This window comes from Balaenoptera borealis (genome assembly GCF_965194805.1).
Source record: "Balaenoptera borealis genome assembly, chromosome: 17".
Taxonomy (NCBI): Eukaryota; Metazoa; Chordata; class Mammalia; order Artiodactyla; family Balaenopteridae; genus Balaenoptera; species Balaenoptera borealis.
Window position 1 is genome coordinate 2,936,360 of NC_138876.1, and position 15,901 is coordinate 2,952,260.

Below are 15,901 nucleotides of genomic sequence, written 5' to 3' on the forward strand. Positions count from 1 at the left end.
ATGAATCACGTAACTTTTCAGTTCTGCTCATTTCCTTATTAAGTGGTTTGCTTTTTTAAAAAATTCATTTTTAATCATCTTTGCATTTAATGTATTTTGCTGTAGTTGTTTGTGTAACTGTGTCTCTTCTCTACTAGAGTTAAGCTGTATTGATGTAGGGACCTCCTGATACTTCCAGCACTTAGCAAAGTGTCTGATGTTTATTAGGTATTCCATCGATACTTCCTCAGTGAATAAATTTGTGATATAAAATTAGCTGAGGTTAATTCTAATTGTGCATTATTTTCATTCATTTTTAAAAATCGTCTTTCTTGTCAATAATAATCTAGTGCGTTTTTTAGCTGCCTGTAATAAGTTATCAGTGAAGGGGATGCTCACAGATTTGGCATGAATTGATCGACAGCGGCTTACCTCAGACAGAAGGCACTTCCTCTTCCGCATACAACGAGCGCCGGGCAGTCAGTGCTCCTCATCACCAGGGCACTAGGCCCCTTGAGTCTTGCCACCGTCACCCATAGCTGCCACCTGGTAGCCTAAGATGGCTGGTTGACCTTACCTGTCACAAGGAGGAAGAGATGGACCTCTTCTCTCTCTCCCAGCCCCCTTTAAGGACACATAAGTGCATGTAGTGCTGAAACACTCTGAAACATGACATTGGCTGAAACAGTGTCACATGGCCACACCTGGCTCCGGGAGAGGAAGGCAGCATCACCTGGTGTACCTGGCCAAAGATGACTTCTCATTACTCAGGTTGAAGGAGAGGATCATTAAGAAGCAAACAGCAATTTCCATTGAAGTTAGAGAATTCTAAGTTTTATCAGTTTTTAAGAGGCTTAAGGTATCATTTTAGAGGTTGAAGGATCTCAGTGATATTCTTAATGATACTCAATTCTTGAGAGCTTTGGGGCGAGGATAAGATAGGGATACTGTATGAAAACGTGCGTTATAGTTTTATTTTAAAGTCGTTTTTGGTTGCCTTTTTTGCTGGAGCTTTAAATTTATGAGAGTTACGTCCACAAAGTATTAATTAGTTAAAGCCAACAGACAAGGTCTGAATCTTCTCAGAAGTAGTGCCGAAGGAGAGATAAGTTTATACTTGACCTGAGAATTCACTTATAAGAAGCTTAATGTATGTAAATAAAGCTATTCAAGCCTCAGGGCTCCAAGGCCTGCTGTGTCATGGGTTTTGGGCGTGAACGCACGTGTGCGCAGGACAAGGCCCCCGGCTGGGAGTAGCTAGGCGGTACCCGAGTGCGCTCTAGAAAGCTCATCGGGGAGCTGGTGTGGGGTGCGAACCGCTGGATGGTGCCTCTTCCCCCTGATGCGGGGAGCGGCGCCTGCTGCCTGGACCGTCTGACGGCGAGTGTGGTCAGGGGTGCAGGAGGATGGCACAGTCGTGGGGGGAAGGCAGAGCTCTGAGGTTTAACAAAAGGGAAAGAGCAAGACGGCCTCATCAGGCAGCAGTGGTCTGAACGTTTCATTAGAAGGACAGAGGTAAATTAAACGTTAACTAAGAAAATTCTGGTTTAAAATTGATCACAAATACAGTTTTAAGCCCCAGACACCCCAAATCTCAACGAGTAACTTTCCGGGCTCTGAGAGCGTGCTGATGGTGCCTGTCATGTGCTTGCACAGCTCGGGTCAGTGTCTCACCCAAGGAAGAGACCGCAGGGCAGTGACTCCCCTCTCCCCCTCCCCCCCATACCTAAAGTGGTGCCCAGTGTGGGGAAGCGGGGGAGTACAACAGGCTTGCTTTCTTTGAAGCCTCAAATCAGAGTGAGTTGCATCTTAGAGAAAAGTCGGAGGAAGAGTTACTGGGAGATCCTGCTCCCGTGCACGGGCAGCCCCAGCCCAGGCTCCTGTCTGGCCCCCACTCCCTCCTGCGGGATCCGCGGTGGTCTTGCTGAGCGGGCCCCCTGGGAGTCGCAGGTGGTCGTGGTTGTCCCCGTGGGGCTGTGTGGCCGGGCCCACCGCCCTCTCTGAGGAGCCCCGGGGCCCAGGGAGCCGAGGCCGAGATTTCATTGCTGTAAGCCCACGCCACCATCGCAGCGCCCTAGGCTGTGAAGTGTCCTGTCCTCCCAGCCAGTGGGGGCGCCCTTAGCCCCCGTGGCTCCTGAGCACCTGAAGTGGAGCCGGTGCATCTGGGAACTAGATTGTTAACTGAACCTTAGCTAATTTAAGTGTGAATCCTTCATGGGGCTACTCTTGTGGACAGTGCGTTCTCACCTAATATTAATATCTCGTTAACTGCGCGTGTGGGTTAAGAAGGTTCCTTTGAGCTCACGTGGGAAATCTGACAGCCTGATACTGGGGTTTGGGAATTGGGGGGTGGCTGTATCCTAAAAGTTTCATGAAAGCTAGTTTTAGTCAAATGAGTTTACCTGTATTTAGGATCTACCCTTTGGTAACTATTTACATAGTAAAGAATTGCCTCATTATAAAGGCCAGTAGTTTTATTTTGTTTGTGCTACATCAGTAGTGTTTACTGTTTTGTTCACCTTACCTCACGGCTGTGCAGACTTTGGGCTCAAGTGAGTTTTGTGTCACATAAAGCTGAGAGCTAGCCTGCTGCCCATCAGAGAGCTCCTCGAAAGCCAGTGCCCGACACGGGCTGGAGGGAGGTGGCCACGTGTGAGATGGGACAGCCTGTGTGGCCCTGCCAGGCTTCCTGGAGAGTGCTGAATGCAGATGTCTCAGGAGGCTTTCCCTAAAACCGTGAGCGCAGCGCCTGAGGTGTTTCCCAGTGTCCTCCACCGCCAAGCCTCGTAGATGGGCTTCTTGGTAAAGTTAAATCAGAATGTGTGGAGGGGGGTGGTGGTGGTATGGAATTCTCCCAGCGATTCTGTGTTCTTTAGCCTCATTTTTATTTTCTCACTTGCCATGTGTCCCATTTTAAAGGGTTCTAATGTATGGGCAGGTGTTACAGACTCATTATTACTCAAAAGTAGTTGGAAAAACTAAACTGCATACTTGCTAAGCATTAGTTGGCCTTAGCTTTTTTTTCCTTAAATGGAGTTGTCCTCACCTTGGAAGTAAAAGTAACACCTGGTAATAGGCTTTATTTTCACACAGAAAAATTCAACCCCCTTGGTCCATCTTTAATTTTCCATTTGTGACAAAAATGAGTATGATAAATTTTCTACTTTCCATTGAACTCTAAGAAAAATATTGGGTTGACCAAAAAAGTTCATTTGGGTTTTCTGTAATAGTTTATGGAAAAACCCGAACGAACTTTTTGGCCAACCGATAGCCGCAGAGCGGTGTTGAGTAGTGGCAGCTGATGGTCTCACCGTGGGGAAGAGGCCATCCCTGGCCCTGGTGTTCCCTGCCCCCCCATCCAAAGACTTCCGTGGCCAGCTGCCTCCTTGAGATCTCCACCAGGAGGTCTCGTGCACCCTGCTCGACCCCTCGCCAGAAGCAGAAGTCCCAGGAGGTACCCCCGGGCCCCCGGCCTTCCTCTTATTGGTGCCTCAGCCTTCCCTTGTCACCTTTCATTCAGCGCCGCTGGCTCTGCGTCCAGAGCATCCCTGAGTCTCTGCTGCCCACCCTCCCTCCCACCGCCCTCCTCCGGGCTCCCGGCAGAGCCTCCCTCCCGCCTGCCTTCCGGCCTGTGTCCTCCCCTCCTCCCTACAGCATGTCTGCTCTTGGCAACATCAGGTCACGCCTCCCTCTGCTCAAGACGACGGCTAGTCAGGCCTGTAGACCAGACTCTCGCCAGACGGGAGGGGCGTCCCGGGTGTTTCCGGGGGAAGGGGAACTACCCGTGTAGAGTTCTAGGGACTTAACACATTCTCACTGTCTCCTCAGCACCGCTGTTGGCAGCAGGGATTAGCATCCCTATTTTACACGTGGGTCACTGAGGTTGACAGGCATGAAGGCATAGCCAAATCCTTCCTACGGCAAAGCCAGGATTCCAGTGCAGAGCTCCCTCTATGAAAATAAGTTCTTTTTATTATGGAATAGCTGCCTGCAAAGGAAGATAGGGAAGAAAATGCTCAGGAATAATGCCTCTAAGATTCTAGGGTGTTGGTTTATCTTTTATGTGCTTATTTTGCTACTTCCCATAGTGATTAGCACCCAAATCCTTAAAATGCAAAGTTCCTGTCTTTTTAGGAGGCAACAAAAAGTGGAAGAACTTGGGTGGACACTTTTCCCTGTTCATATCTGAAAAGATAAGGAAGGGAAGTTATAAACAAAAGTGGTTAGAAAAATAAATGGAAAGCCAGGAGTTGTATGAATTTGCTGATAAGTAAAACCAGAAAACTGTGTGTCATGGGAGCTGAGGAAGGATTTTGTACGGGTGTAGTGAACATGGCCGTCATCATCATCACAGAGTGAAGAAGAGTGTGAGAACTGAGACCAGCGTTTAGCAGGGAGTTCGCCGGTTTAGGTGCTAACTAGTAGAGTATGGGATAGGGGGTTAAAACGTTGGGATCTAGAGTCAACCATATAAACTCTGACATGCTTTCTATGGTTTCATTGGTAATACCTGCTAACTTACAGTTACGTGTGAAGACGTCATCCCTGCTTTATTTTTTTAATATACTTTATATTCATTTTACTTTTTTATGTAATCCTGAAAAGGTACCTGTATTTCGCTTTTCTCCTTCTTGATCCTTTTATATTTTCCATGTGTCTCCTGATAATCTTTCATGTCTAGAGGCTTTATTTCATCTTACTAGTGCACGATTGCCCTCTAGTGGCCAAAAGCCTGGCTCACTTAGTACCCAAAGTAAGTAGAAAATGAGAGTGAGCCATTCTTTCCATCGGTTTTCTTGGCCGGAATGCTTTGAGGCTCTTGTTACTAATGATTGATTTTGTAGCTTGATCTAAAGAAAATGACTGGGATTTTCAGCATTTCCACACATTCAGCTTTTTGACCTTAGGCCACTCACTCAATTTCTCTTTTTTTGTTTTGTTTCCTGTGTGAAACTGAGATTATAAACATTGATTAATGTTAATCAAAAAGTTTATTTTTAAAAACAGTCAACTTTTAGGATTAATCTAAGGTATTTAAACTTCCCTGCTATATCCCAGATCTTTCCCTAATCAGGCCAGTCTACTTTCTATACAAATACAGCATTACCCAGTTGGAATCGAGGTTTATAAGGCTAACCTTCAAACAATGTTCAGAGAAGCACAGTTTGTTTACATGTTGTAATTTACAAAGAGGCAATATTTTAGAGGGTTTGCAATAGTAAGGCTTAAAAAAAAAAAGACTTTCTACCTAAACCAACTTGTATCGGTGTTTCCTGCACAGATCTAGAAAATTACTTGTCTCACCTGCTTCATGACTGTGCGGGTACATTGGAGCTTTATTATACTTATTTCCTTCTCGAATAACGTGTGGAAGGGTAAATAAACTGCTTTTATGTTCTTGTGACAATGTCATGTTATTCATTGATTTGGTGGTGTTATTTGTTAATACACTTCTTTTTATATTTCAGAAAAGATGTTGGTTTGAAGCGATTTTTTCCTAGGAGTTTACTGGATTCAGTCAAGGTAATTAGAGTCTGCTTTATCGTAATAGGTGACCGTGCTAGGCAAACACCTCCCCCGTGGTATGTGGTTTCCTCCTTTATGTGTAAAAGTCATAATATAAAAAGCTGGCAGTTATTCTAGTCATACTGATGGCAAGTAGATTTTTAAAGGTGTAGCATTCTGCCAGAAAACCATGGTTTCGCTTCTTGATTGTGAGTGCACCCGGCTAAGTACAACACCCAGAAAGTTGCGTTCACAGCGGTCCTCATCACCTAAGTCTTTACGGTCTTGGGTATTTTGACACACGAAAGTAAAGAAGCGGTACGTAAAAGAGCCATAGTGGCAGCTGTAGCGTGCGTGCGTGCGCACGCGTAGAAGTGTGTTCTGAAGGTCTGTCTTCTCTTGTTTCGACCAAGGGCACTCCTCCCCGTTAGTAACTCTTGCAGAACACCAGTTCCTGTCTCTGCCTGTAGCTCCCACTGCAGGGGAGGGGACACCGGGGACCTGAGGTGTGGTTCCCCAGCCCATCCAGAACATGGTCCAGTGTGGTGTGAGGACGCAGCTTTGGATCAAGATAGAGTCCAGCTCAGATGAGCTCTGCCATTTCCTAGCCTCATGGTTTTGGACCTGGTTTCTTATTTCCACAACGAAGAAAATGATATTTTATAGGGTTGGTGCGGCTATTTAGCAGATGAGTGTGTGTATATGTATAAATGACCGCCACAAGCACCTGTCACAGTGCAGTTTATAAACTGTGGCTCTTAACGGCTCTGACTTTTCATCACAGAGGACATGTTCCACACTAGAGCAGCCATGTGGAAGACCGTCCCACTCACTGAGGCCCAAGTGGGATAAGACAGAACACAGGGGTTCAGAGAACTGGCTCGGAAGCCAGCCTGCCTTGGTGAAAGTTCTGACCCGATCACCTTGAATCACTTGGGACTCAGTTTGACCTGGAGAGTGAGGCCCTGGCGTGGGCACAGAAGCCCACCCTATGCATCAGCCTGCCCTTTGCTGGGTGGACCCAGGGGGAGACTCTCACAAGTGTAAGACACCGTTCTTCGGGGCATTCACCCCATCATTGGACAGAGAAGTGCACCACCCAGGGTAAAAGTAAAAAGCAGGAAAGGATACGAAAATGGCTTTATCACATTAGTAGCACCATCGGTGCTCAAACATTAGTCCCGGGGTGGCCTGAGAATTACTGCGAAGTCTCCTTAGAGCCGTGTGTAGATAAGCAGTTATCACAGGAGTTATGACTGCTGGCATTTGGGAGTCCAAGAAGTTATTCTGTATTTAAAAAGGATCCTCAAACTCCAAACAAGCCACCCCAGGTCCAGGTCACAGGTGCCATGGTGTAAGTGTAGCCGAGGTGAGAAGGCCCTGGGGAGGTCCCCCATTGCTGGCTCTTCTAAAGCTCAGCCTCGGCGTCCTCTCCCATACAGACTGCTCACCTCCCCAAGGGGGGCTGAAGAAACATCCTCTACCTTAGGGTCCTGCTCAGGATCTTAATTTTTAATTTTACTTTCTCAGGGTTTAATTACTAGGTATTTACTTGTTTGCATTTTGTCTGCCTGCTTCCATTATATTTTAAAATCCATGAGGACAAAGATAACATCTGCTGTGTTCTCTGCTCTAAACCCTGTGTTTGGCATAATCCCGGGCACACAGTAACATTCGGTAAATCTTATTTAAGTGAAAAAATGAATGAATAAGTTTAAGGGCCACTTGAAAGATGACTGGACTTAGAGGAGGCGCTTTCCAGGTAGAGGGTACCGTGTAGAAGGAGGCGTGAGAATAGCGCAGGGGATGCTCCTTCACAAGACAGAAGAATCGGAAGGCTGGAGAAGCTCATTTCCCTGGGCAGCGCGCTCGGCCCCTGCTGTCACTCCAGAAACGCCCCCGTTCCTGCACAGGACTTGTCCCCTCCAGGTGTCTTTCAGGCTGTCCCTGAGGACCCAGCCTGACCGGCCTTCCTCATCCCGACCCTGCTGCCAACCCTGATGCGCTTCTGCTGCTGTTTGGGCTCCAGCTGGCAGTCAGGTCAGCCCTGTGACCAGAGCTCAGACACTGCGGTCACCTGTGTGGACGTCAGTACTCAGATGAGAGCACGTAGGGGCCCTGGGTGTTCATGGCAGGTTTCATGGCAGGGGAGGGACATGGTCACCTTTTGGACTTTAGAACATAAACCTGACAGCAGCATGGAGGACAGATCGAAAGCAAAAACACTCCAATCAAGAAGGGTTGGAGGTGATTAAGGTAATCAAGGTGTGCAGTGTCAGCCCTGGACGCGGTGGTAGCTGAGCCCTGTGCGCACGGGGAGTGGAGGGGAAGGGATTGACCCTGTGGAGCTTGAGAGAACTTCACGAGCCAAACAGGTAGCACTTGTGTTTTCTGAAAGGTTCAGTTGCTGCTGATTTTGATGCAAGCAGGGAGAAGAGAATTGACTTTTTAGCTTCTGTTTCTTAGGTACAGATTCGTCTAGTGTTTCACTTCTCACATGCTTTCTAATATAAAGGAAATCAGTATACTTTTGTAAAACAAATAATGTATATTTGGCTTCTTAAATAGCTTAATCAGTAGTTCATATCCTTGTGCCAAAATTTTTTCACCTTCTATGTAAATTCTTTCAACTGATTGCCATCAGACTCTTGTGGGTATGACTGACATAAACGTATACCCATAGGTGTGTAACAGCTACAGTACAAATTAGGTTGTGTTCAGACAGTCTCCTCTTCAAAACTATTGCCAGTGAAACTTCAGCTAACAAGAAATTCACATCAGCTTCTTGTTTCTCCCGGACTAGCCCTATAGAATGGCTAGACCAATTAGTATTTGCTTTTCCAAAGGCCATTTTGTTTTATATGCCTTTTTCCCTTCATATCTAGATTTCTAGAAGATCATTTGTAGTTAATGCTCACATTGAAGGGTTGAAAGCTTACCTTATATTTGATGGAACTTAAGCTATGATTGATTGATTGCAAAACAGGATTGGGGTGTATGTGCCCGATTACTAAGAATAATTTACAAGATATTTAAATTTTCTGACTCTTTGATCTTAGTAGTGCCAGAGGCACATTTTTAAAAACACTGTACCAGTAAAACAAGTCAATCCCAACCTGAGGATAGTCTACAAAATTGACAGCTGGGCGATGGGGAGACATGAGTAAATGCAGTGTGGGGTCCTGGAGCAGTGAGAGGGCGTCAGTGGGCAAACCAAGGGGTCTGAGTAAAGTCTGCAGCTAGCAAGTACTCTTGTACCAATGTTGGTTTCTTAATTTTAACGGATGTGCCAGTGTCGTGTGAGATGTTAACTTCCAGGGCAGGGGTAGGGGGGAGGTGGGCGCTGGGCGAAGGGCAGGAATTCCGTACTGTCTTTGAAGCTCTTCTGTAAATCTCAAATTATGTTGCAAATAAAATAGCCAAAGTTCAACTTATTTGAGTATAATTCACAGTAGAAATCTAATTTCAGAACTAGAAATGTTGCAAGATCAATAGGTATCAGTTTTTTGAAGTATCTGTACTTCAAAGTAATAGAGTGGTTTCCTAGGGTCCTTTCGGGAGCACTTAGTTTAGTCATCATTCCCATCCCTGTGGTTAGCACGGAAGTGCCTGGCTCAGCAGTCATTCAGCGACCAACTCCTGGCGTCTGCTGCGTGCCAGGGAGAATGAGGCCTGGTGTCAGCACAGAAGTGTCCGTCCGGTCTGGGCTCCTGTAAGCAGGGTGGGAAAAAAGCACGCTTCAGACGTACACACACACACACACACACACAATGGAATGTTACTCAGCCATAAAAAGAAGGAAATCTTGCCACTTGCAGCAATGTGGATGGGCCTTGAGGACATTGTGCTCAGTGAAGTAAGTCAGACAGAGAGAGACAAATACTGTGTGACCTCACTTATATGAAAAGAAAAAAAGCCAGCTCCTAGATACAGAGAACAGGTTATGGCTGCCGGAGGTTGGAGTGGGTGAAATGGGTGCAGGGCTCAAAAGGTACAGACTCCAGTTATAAAAGTAAGTCCCAGGGATGTGAGGTGACTGTAGTTATCAACACTGTTTTACATATTTGAAAGTTGCTAAGAGGGTATGTCTTAAAAGTTCTCATCACAAGAAAAAGAAATGTGTCACTCTGTGAGGTGTTGGGTGTTAACTAGACTTACTGTGGCGATCATTTCACAGTATATACAAATACTGAATCATTACATTGTACACCCGAAACTAATACAACGTTACACGTCAGTTAAAAAACACACACTTCGCATGCACTGTTACCGTATCTATGTTTAGCATTTGGTAGGTGGGGAGATAATTCCTCAATTAATGTTTCTTAGCCTGCTCCTCTTTTTTTGCATATTCTCTTTAGCGCTACATTATAACTTTTTCATCCAGGAGGCCCTCGGAATCCATTGTTGTTAGCAGCATCTGATAAATATTGGGTTGATTAATATGAAATTATTTTTGTTGTTCAGAAGGCTGAATAGCAGCAATTTCCGATGATTCATCCTAATAATACTGCCTCATTTTGAGTAGTTTTCTCTCTCTATATAAATTGGTTTAAAATTGACTAGCATTCATTGATAGATGCCTTGTTTCCTAAGTCTGGGCAAACACAAAGCAGATGTTGAAACCCTATAAACAGGGAAGTGTATTGATTAATATCAAGAGATTCTAGGAAGTCAGATTTTGTGGAATTTTTTCCTTACTGAGAAAGGAGGAAAGAACTGATGCTTTCTGAGGCATCCTTCTTAGAAACGAATCTGGGGCTCCTTTCAGATAGCGAGGGTTTTCTAGTTCCTGCCCAACACTGGCTGCTGCAGGCCGGAAATCTCAGTCCTCTTGGGTGGCCACGTTGAAGTAGAGACCCCAAGAAAGCTCAGGCACTCACTCCCGGCCAGGTGCGCCCGCCCTTGCTGGGCGGGGAGCCGGGGTGTGGCTCTGTGTCCCAGGAAGTAGCCCTGAATGGGCGCGCTCCCTCCTGCAGCTCCTGCGGCTGCCGCTCATGAGTGTGACCTCCTGTCTTAGCCGGGTGACGTGTAGGACTCGGGAGGGGCCAGGCAGAGCAGCATGCGGAAAACTGACAGAGTCAGCTGGATGACACAGAGGCGTGAAACTGTAGCTCGGGCTGTCTGTCTGCTAACACTGCACAGTTACTATTTTCAAACCGATTTGCCCAGTTACTCAAGTTTTCCGGCAGGTTGAGTGGTCAGGTGCACAGTTTAGTTGACCCCGTGCACACCCATTCCACAGGTGCTGTGGGTCGGGGGACAACAGCGAGGGAAGGAGACGCGGAATGGGCAGCGCCTGTGCCGTGGGCTCGGTAGGAGAACGAGGATGAGCAGGGACCGTAAGGTGTTGCATTTCATGTTTACACGTACGCGTATTTACCTGTCACGTGTGAGTTACTTCTACACACTTAATAGAGAACTAACTACGTATAATGCTCACATCACAGGTATTTCCATTTCCTTGTTTTTCACTAGTCTCTCTTCTACCAGAATTCTGTATCCACGGGAGACCATCACAGAAATCAAGGCAAGAGCGGGGCTCCTGCTTGGGAAGCTTAGAGAAAAGAACGTGGCTTTTGGAAAAGCACTTTGAGGATGTGTCAGTGCAGTGGATTTTGAGAGGTGGGCGAAAGAGGTCAAGGTTGCCGCCTAGGTTTCTGTCTCTGAGCCGCTGGGAGATTTGCTGAGATGAGGAGGACCAGGCCTGGAAGAAAGTCACAAGTTCTCTTGGTGGCACGCCAGGTTTCAGGTGTCTGGGAATTTCAGGTGGAAAGCTCAGGTGGGCACATGCACGTGTGTGGTTCTAATGCTCAAGAGGAGACGCAGAGAGTGTTTGCAAAGCCTGGAGTCAGAACAGCTGTTAAATGCCGTCTCAGCTGTGATGAGAGTGGCCTTTTTCAGTCTCTGGGCTCGTGGCCAGAGCTTGGACGGCTCTCCCCCAAACCACGCGTCCCAGACTTTTCGTTTACAGAGTGTCCAAGGCCAACCACTCATGCTGTAGGTAACATCTGATAGTCAAGCCTTGCTGCCCTTGAACCCATTTTGCTTCTCTTCAGTTTAGTTCCTGTGATCTAAAACCATAACTGATACTCTTCCAATTGCCTATAGTTCCACACTTGGCTCACCTGTCAGAACCCCAGCCCTGGTTAAAACCAGTGTTGGCCTACCAAGCAGGCTTTGGCCCGCACTTCTTTCCTGCGGCAACTGTATTTGTGGGAGTCATCAGGCCCCATGCCTGTAATCACGTTGGCTGGAGACGGTAACGTTCTGACCCAGCCCTGCTGTCTCCTGAGCTCGGGTCTATATCCAGCTTTATGCTCAGTGGTTCAGATCGGGAGACTTGCGGATCTCAGGCACGTTCAGAATTAACGTGACTTTATCTTCCCGGAGCCCGCCCCTTCTGTTTGCCCGCTTGTTCCACCCAAAACTCGAGTTGTGTCGACTTCCCGCTTTCCCTGCCATCTCGAGCATCATCCAGGCGGCCATGCGTGCCCGGCGCCGGTCTTTCTGCTTCTGTTCTCCCCCACACCTTCTCTGCAGGAGCAGAGCCAGCTGTTGAAATAAAAGTCACCGGCCCTAGGTTATCTAGGGCCTGCTCTCTGCCCGCCGCCGCCTCGCGCCCTGGTCTTCATCTCCAGTAACTGCAGCCCCTCTGGAACTGGATCCCCCGCTGACCACAGCTCCTAGCTGTCCAGCTCACTCTGCGGTGTCCCAGATCCAGCAATCCTTTGACCACACTGGTACCTTCAGGCCACTCCAGGCAGGCTGTCACTGCCCTGACCCACCAAAGTATGCCACCCCCTCCTGATTCACCTGCTCCCATTTCCCTGACTGCTGAGATGAGCAGGCCGCCATGGGATGAGGTCCTGTCCCTGCCCCTCCAGATCCCCGCCCTGTCCTGTCTCCAGTCTCCTGGCTTTGCTTCCTGTCTGTGTGCATCTCACACTGAGGCTCAGGCAGCCCCTGCTATTCTCTAAGACCCTCCTCCGCCTTGCTTCTCCCGGTCTTGGCCATTTCAGTTCAGTGGTAACTCTTACCTCTCAGTACGTCCTGTTGGTTCTGTTTTCAAAACAGGTCTGAAATCTGACTACTACTCACTCCTTTCTGCTTCTACACTTGTGCAGCAGTGCCTGGGTCCCATCACCTCTCGCCTGGATTATTTTGGTGGCATCTCACTGGATCTCTCCTGCTCCCTTCATACTGTTCCCAACATAGCGGCCAGAGTATTCCTGTTAAAACCTATGTCGGATCACAATATTCCTATCCCAGGCCGCCCCAGGGCTTTGCATCTCACCAGGGTGGACCCAGTTGCTTCCTGTGGCCTGCATCCTCTTGCCCCCTTCCCCAGACCTCATCCATCACACATCCTTTGCCCGCTGGCCCCCTCAGGCCACACTTCTCTCTCTGGCACACCATGGACTGTGGGCTCGCCACCCTCCACCATCCAGATGCTCATGGTTTATAAATAGAAAACTCAGATAAGTGAAAAGGCACCCAGAGATCACCTGTGATCCCACTACACAGAGAAGAGAGGCATGGCTGGTTTGTCTTCACTGTGTGTTGGTGCGTGTGCCCGCCTGTGTGAGGCCCGTATCCTGTGCTCTCCTTTGAAAGGCATCTACAGTACAACAGATTGCCTTGTCTTATTTTTTCATGTAGCACTGTGATACGGATTTTCATGGCAGTAAATGGGATGTGCACAGCAGTCTTAGGACATCTGGGTAGCAGACACACTGCTGCGTGCATGGCCGGTTGTGGGGTACTCTACACACTTCCGTGCTGAACCTCCTTGTTGCTGGATCTTTGCATAGTTCTTTCATCATTCCTAAAGAATAATTTCTCAAAGGTTGTGGTTTTAAAGTTTTTGATTTCTTATTGCCAAATTGCCTTCAGAAAGGGTGTGTTGACTTCCCCTCCCAGGTTGGGATGTGTGAGTGCCTTTATGTCCCCTCCTTTGCCGACTACAGGTCACATGCGAATATAGCCCTTATATTTTTAATGCCTAACTGTTTACCACATGTTCTAATAAGCCAGTTATTGCTTTACCAATTTCTGTTTAAGAAATAAAGCTTGGTACTGCTGAACTGTATACTTTAAAATGGTTGCAATGGTATATTTTATGTGTATTTTACTATAATTTTTTTTTTTTTAAAAAGAAACAAAGCTCTGATAAATACAACATTTGGTGAACGTAGGTGGTATTAAGTGGTGGCTGGACAAGAAATGTTCCTTGGTGTTGGCTGTTATTGCTGTGGTCTTTACTCATTGTTGGCTCTAAAAAGATGTTTGTAATTTTATCATGCAGGCCAAAACACTAAGAAAATTGATCCAACAAACATTTAGACAGTTTGCCAACCTTAATAGAGAAGAAAGTATTTTGAAATTCTTTGAGATCCTCTCCCCAGTGTACAGATTTGATAAAGAATGCTTCAAGTGTGCCCTTGGTGTAAGTATGGGGACTTGGAAATAGGGTGGGACTAGGTGTGATTTCTTTTGCTTTTTCTTATCCATGTATATCTAAATTTCTGATTGAAATCTAATTTGTCACATTTTTAACAACATGAGAGTATTTTACAGTGGGAAAAATACAAAAAGAAAATGTGTCAACGTGAGACTAAAACCATCCTTTTTTAATAGCATGCCTAAGATTTTTTTTTTATTCCAGCCCAGCGATTCATTGATTAACTGTTCTCTAAGGGCTAGTTTACCTATTCAGATAATCTTCCCAAAGAAACCATTGGCTTGAGACCCACTGGAATGAGCGCAGTCTGTCTGTCTCTGCTTAGGCTCAGCAGATGCTGCACCATGAAGTTGTAACTATTTTGTATTATTTGGTTACAAAGATCAGTAGCAAGCTAGTCCAGCCCCCCTTTGGTCCTTTAATGTGTCCATGGTTCTCTATCTAAAATATCTTTTTCCTTCTGGTACCTTTGCCGTCACCTGTTTCACCTTCAAGTCAAGCTGGATTATTTCGGTGGAGCTGGCGATTGGCCCCGAAGAAGGAATCAGTTACCTCACAGACAAGGGCTGCAACGTAAGTGTGCTTTGGACAAGTCTTGGGAGCGGCCTGTGTGGAACATACCTGCTGTCGGACCTGATTGTGGACAAAGGGGAATCAAAATAAGGAAATGAGGATTCTCTTGGAAAAGACATTATTCTGCCATTAAAGCTTTCCGTTTCACAGCGTTTATTGCTCAAGGGAAGGAAAGGAAGAGACAGCCTAGGTCGAAAGTTTTTGAAATTCTTTAGTCGGGAAGGAAAGGAATCACACAAATTGCACATATGTTGGTGAGATCTGAATGGGGTTGTTACAGTTTATCTGGAGAAGTTTTAGATACTAATTTCTTCATTCAGTTCTACATCTAATTTAAGTTTATTTGTACTTGTATCATGTCCTTTGAAACAGCCTCTTCTGGCTCTTTCCAGGATCAAAAAAATCACTAAGAAAAGGGCAGCCAACCCAATAGAGGATGTCCAAATAGTTAAGACATAAGTGAAATGACGTTCAGCCTCATAGTCATCAGATAAATGCACAGTGTGATACTATTACACATCTACCAGAATGGCTGAGATGAAAAAGATGTGTGATTCCAGGTGTTGGCAGGCATGTGGAACAGCTGGACGTTTCATAACACTCTGAGGGTATAAAGTGGCACGACCTCTTCAGAAAGCCCTGTGACGTTATCTGTCTTCTCTTTGATTTGTAGTCTCTCGTATTCTCTTGCAAGGTTTTCTTTGTCCTTTCGCATTTAACCCCTGTGGAATTTTGTGTATGGTACAAGGTGGGCCTGTGGTGTGTCCGGAGGATGGGCTCTGGAGTGTGCAGCCGGGGTTCCCAGTGGGTCACTCTCATGCTGGCCTTGTGACTTTGAGTCCATTTCTTCACAGCTGGCTTATGTTTCCTCGTCAGCAAAATGGCAATAATAATTACAACTCCCTAAGAGGGGTGGTAGGAGGATTAAGTGGGTACTGAGTGTGCAGTGTTGAGGTGAAGGCCTTGCGCAGAGGAAGCACTTAGAGGATGCTGGCTGCTGTCATTGGCCCCTTGTTGCTCTTCTCGTTGGTATCCCAGTGAGCAGCCAGCCATGTCAGCACAGTAATCGTATCTTTTACCTCAGTTGAATTTCTGCCATCTTTGTGATCTAATTCTGGGTCCTCTGTTCTGGTCCAAGGACACAGTTCTCTCTTTCTGTACCGATTCCATCCAGATGGGATTGCTCTGGGTTGGTGCTGCATCCCTGTGTCATCTTTTTTTTGTACACTTTCTGCATATATCGTTTTTCTTTTGTACACTTTCCTGGCTGTTACTGGCTGTTTAGTCCTTCAAAACCAAAGTTATAGAATTAGCAGAAAATTCTGTTGGGATTCCAACTTGTTTGTTAATTTGTGAAAGTAGGTGTTAGTTATCTGTCCA

General features: G+C 46.5%; 1 protein-coding gene across 23 annotated transcripts in view; it reads left to right on the forward strand.

The window, feature by feature from the left end:
- Positions 1-15,901, forward strand: part of PTK2 (protein tyrosine kinase 2) — a 253,329-nt gene that overhangs the window by 130,267 nt on the left and 107,161 nt on the right. For all 23 annotated transcript variants that reach the window (XM_082364623.1, XM_082364635.1, XM_082364613.1 and 20 more), the window contains 3 exons: positions 5,448-5,502; positions 13,793-13,933; positions 14,444-14,521. In XM_082364623.1, coding sequence (XP_082220749.1) covers positions 5,448-5,502; positions 13,793-13,933; positions 14,444-14,521 — 274 coding nt within the window. The remainder of the gene's footprint in view (positions 1-5,447; positions 5,503-13,792; positions 13,934-14,443; positions 14,522-15,901) is intronic.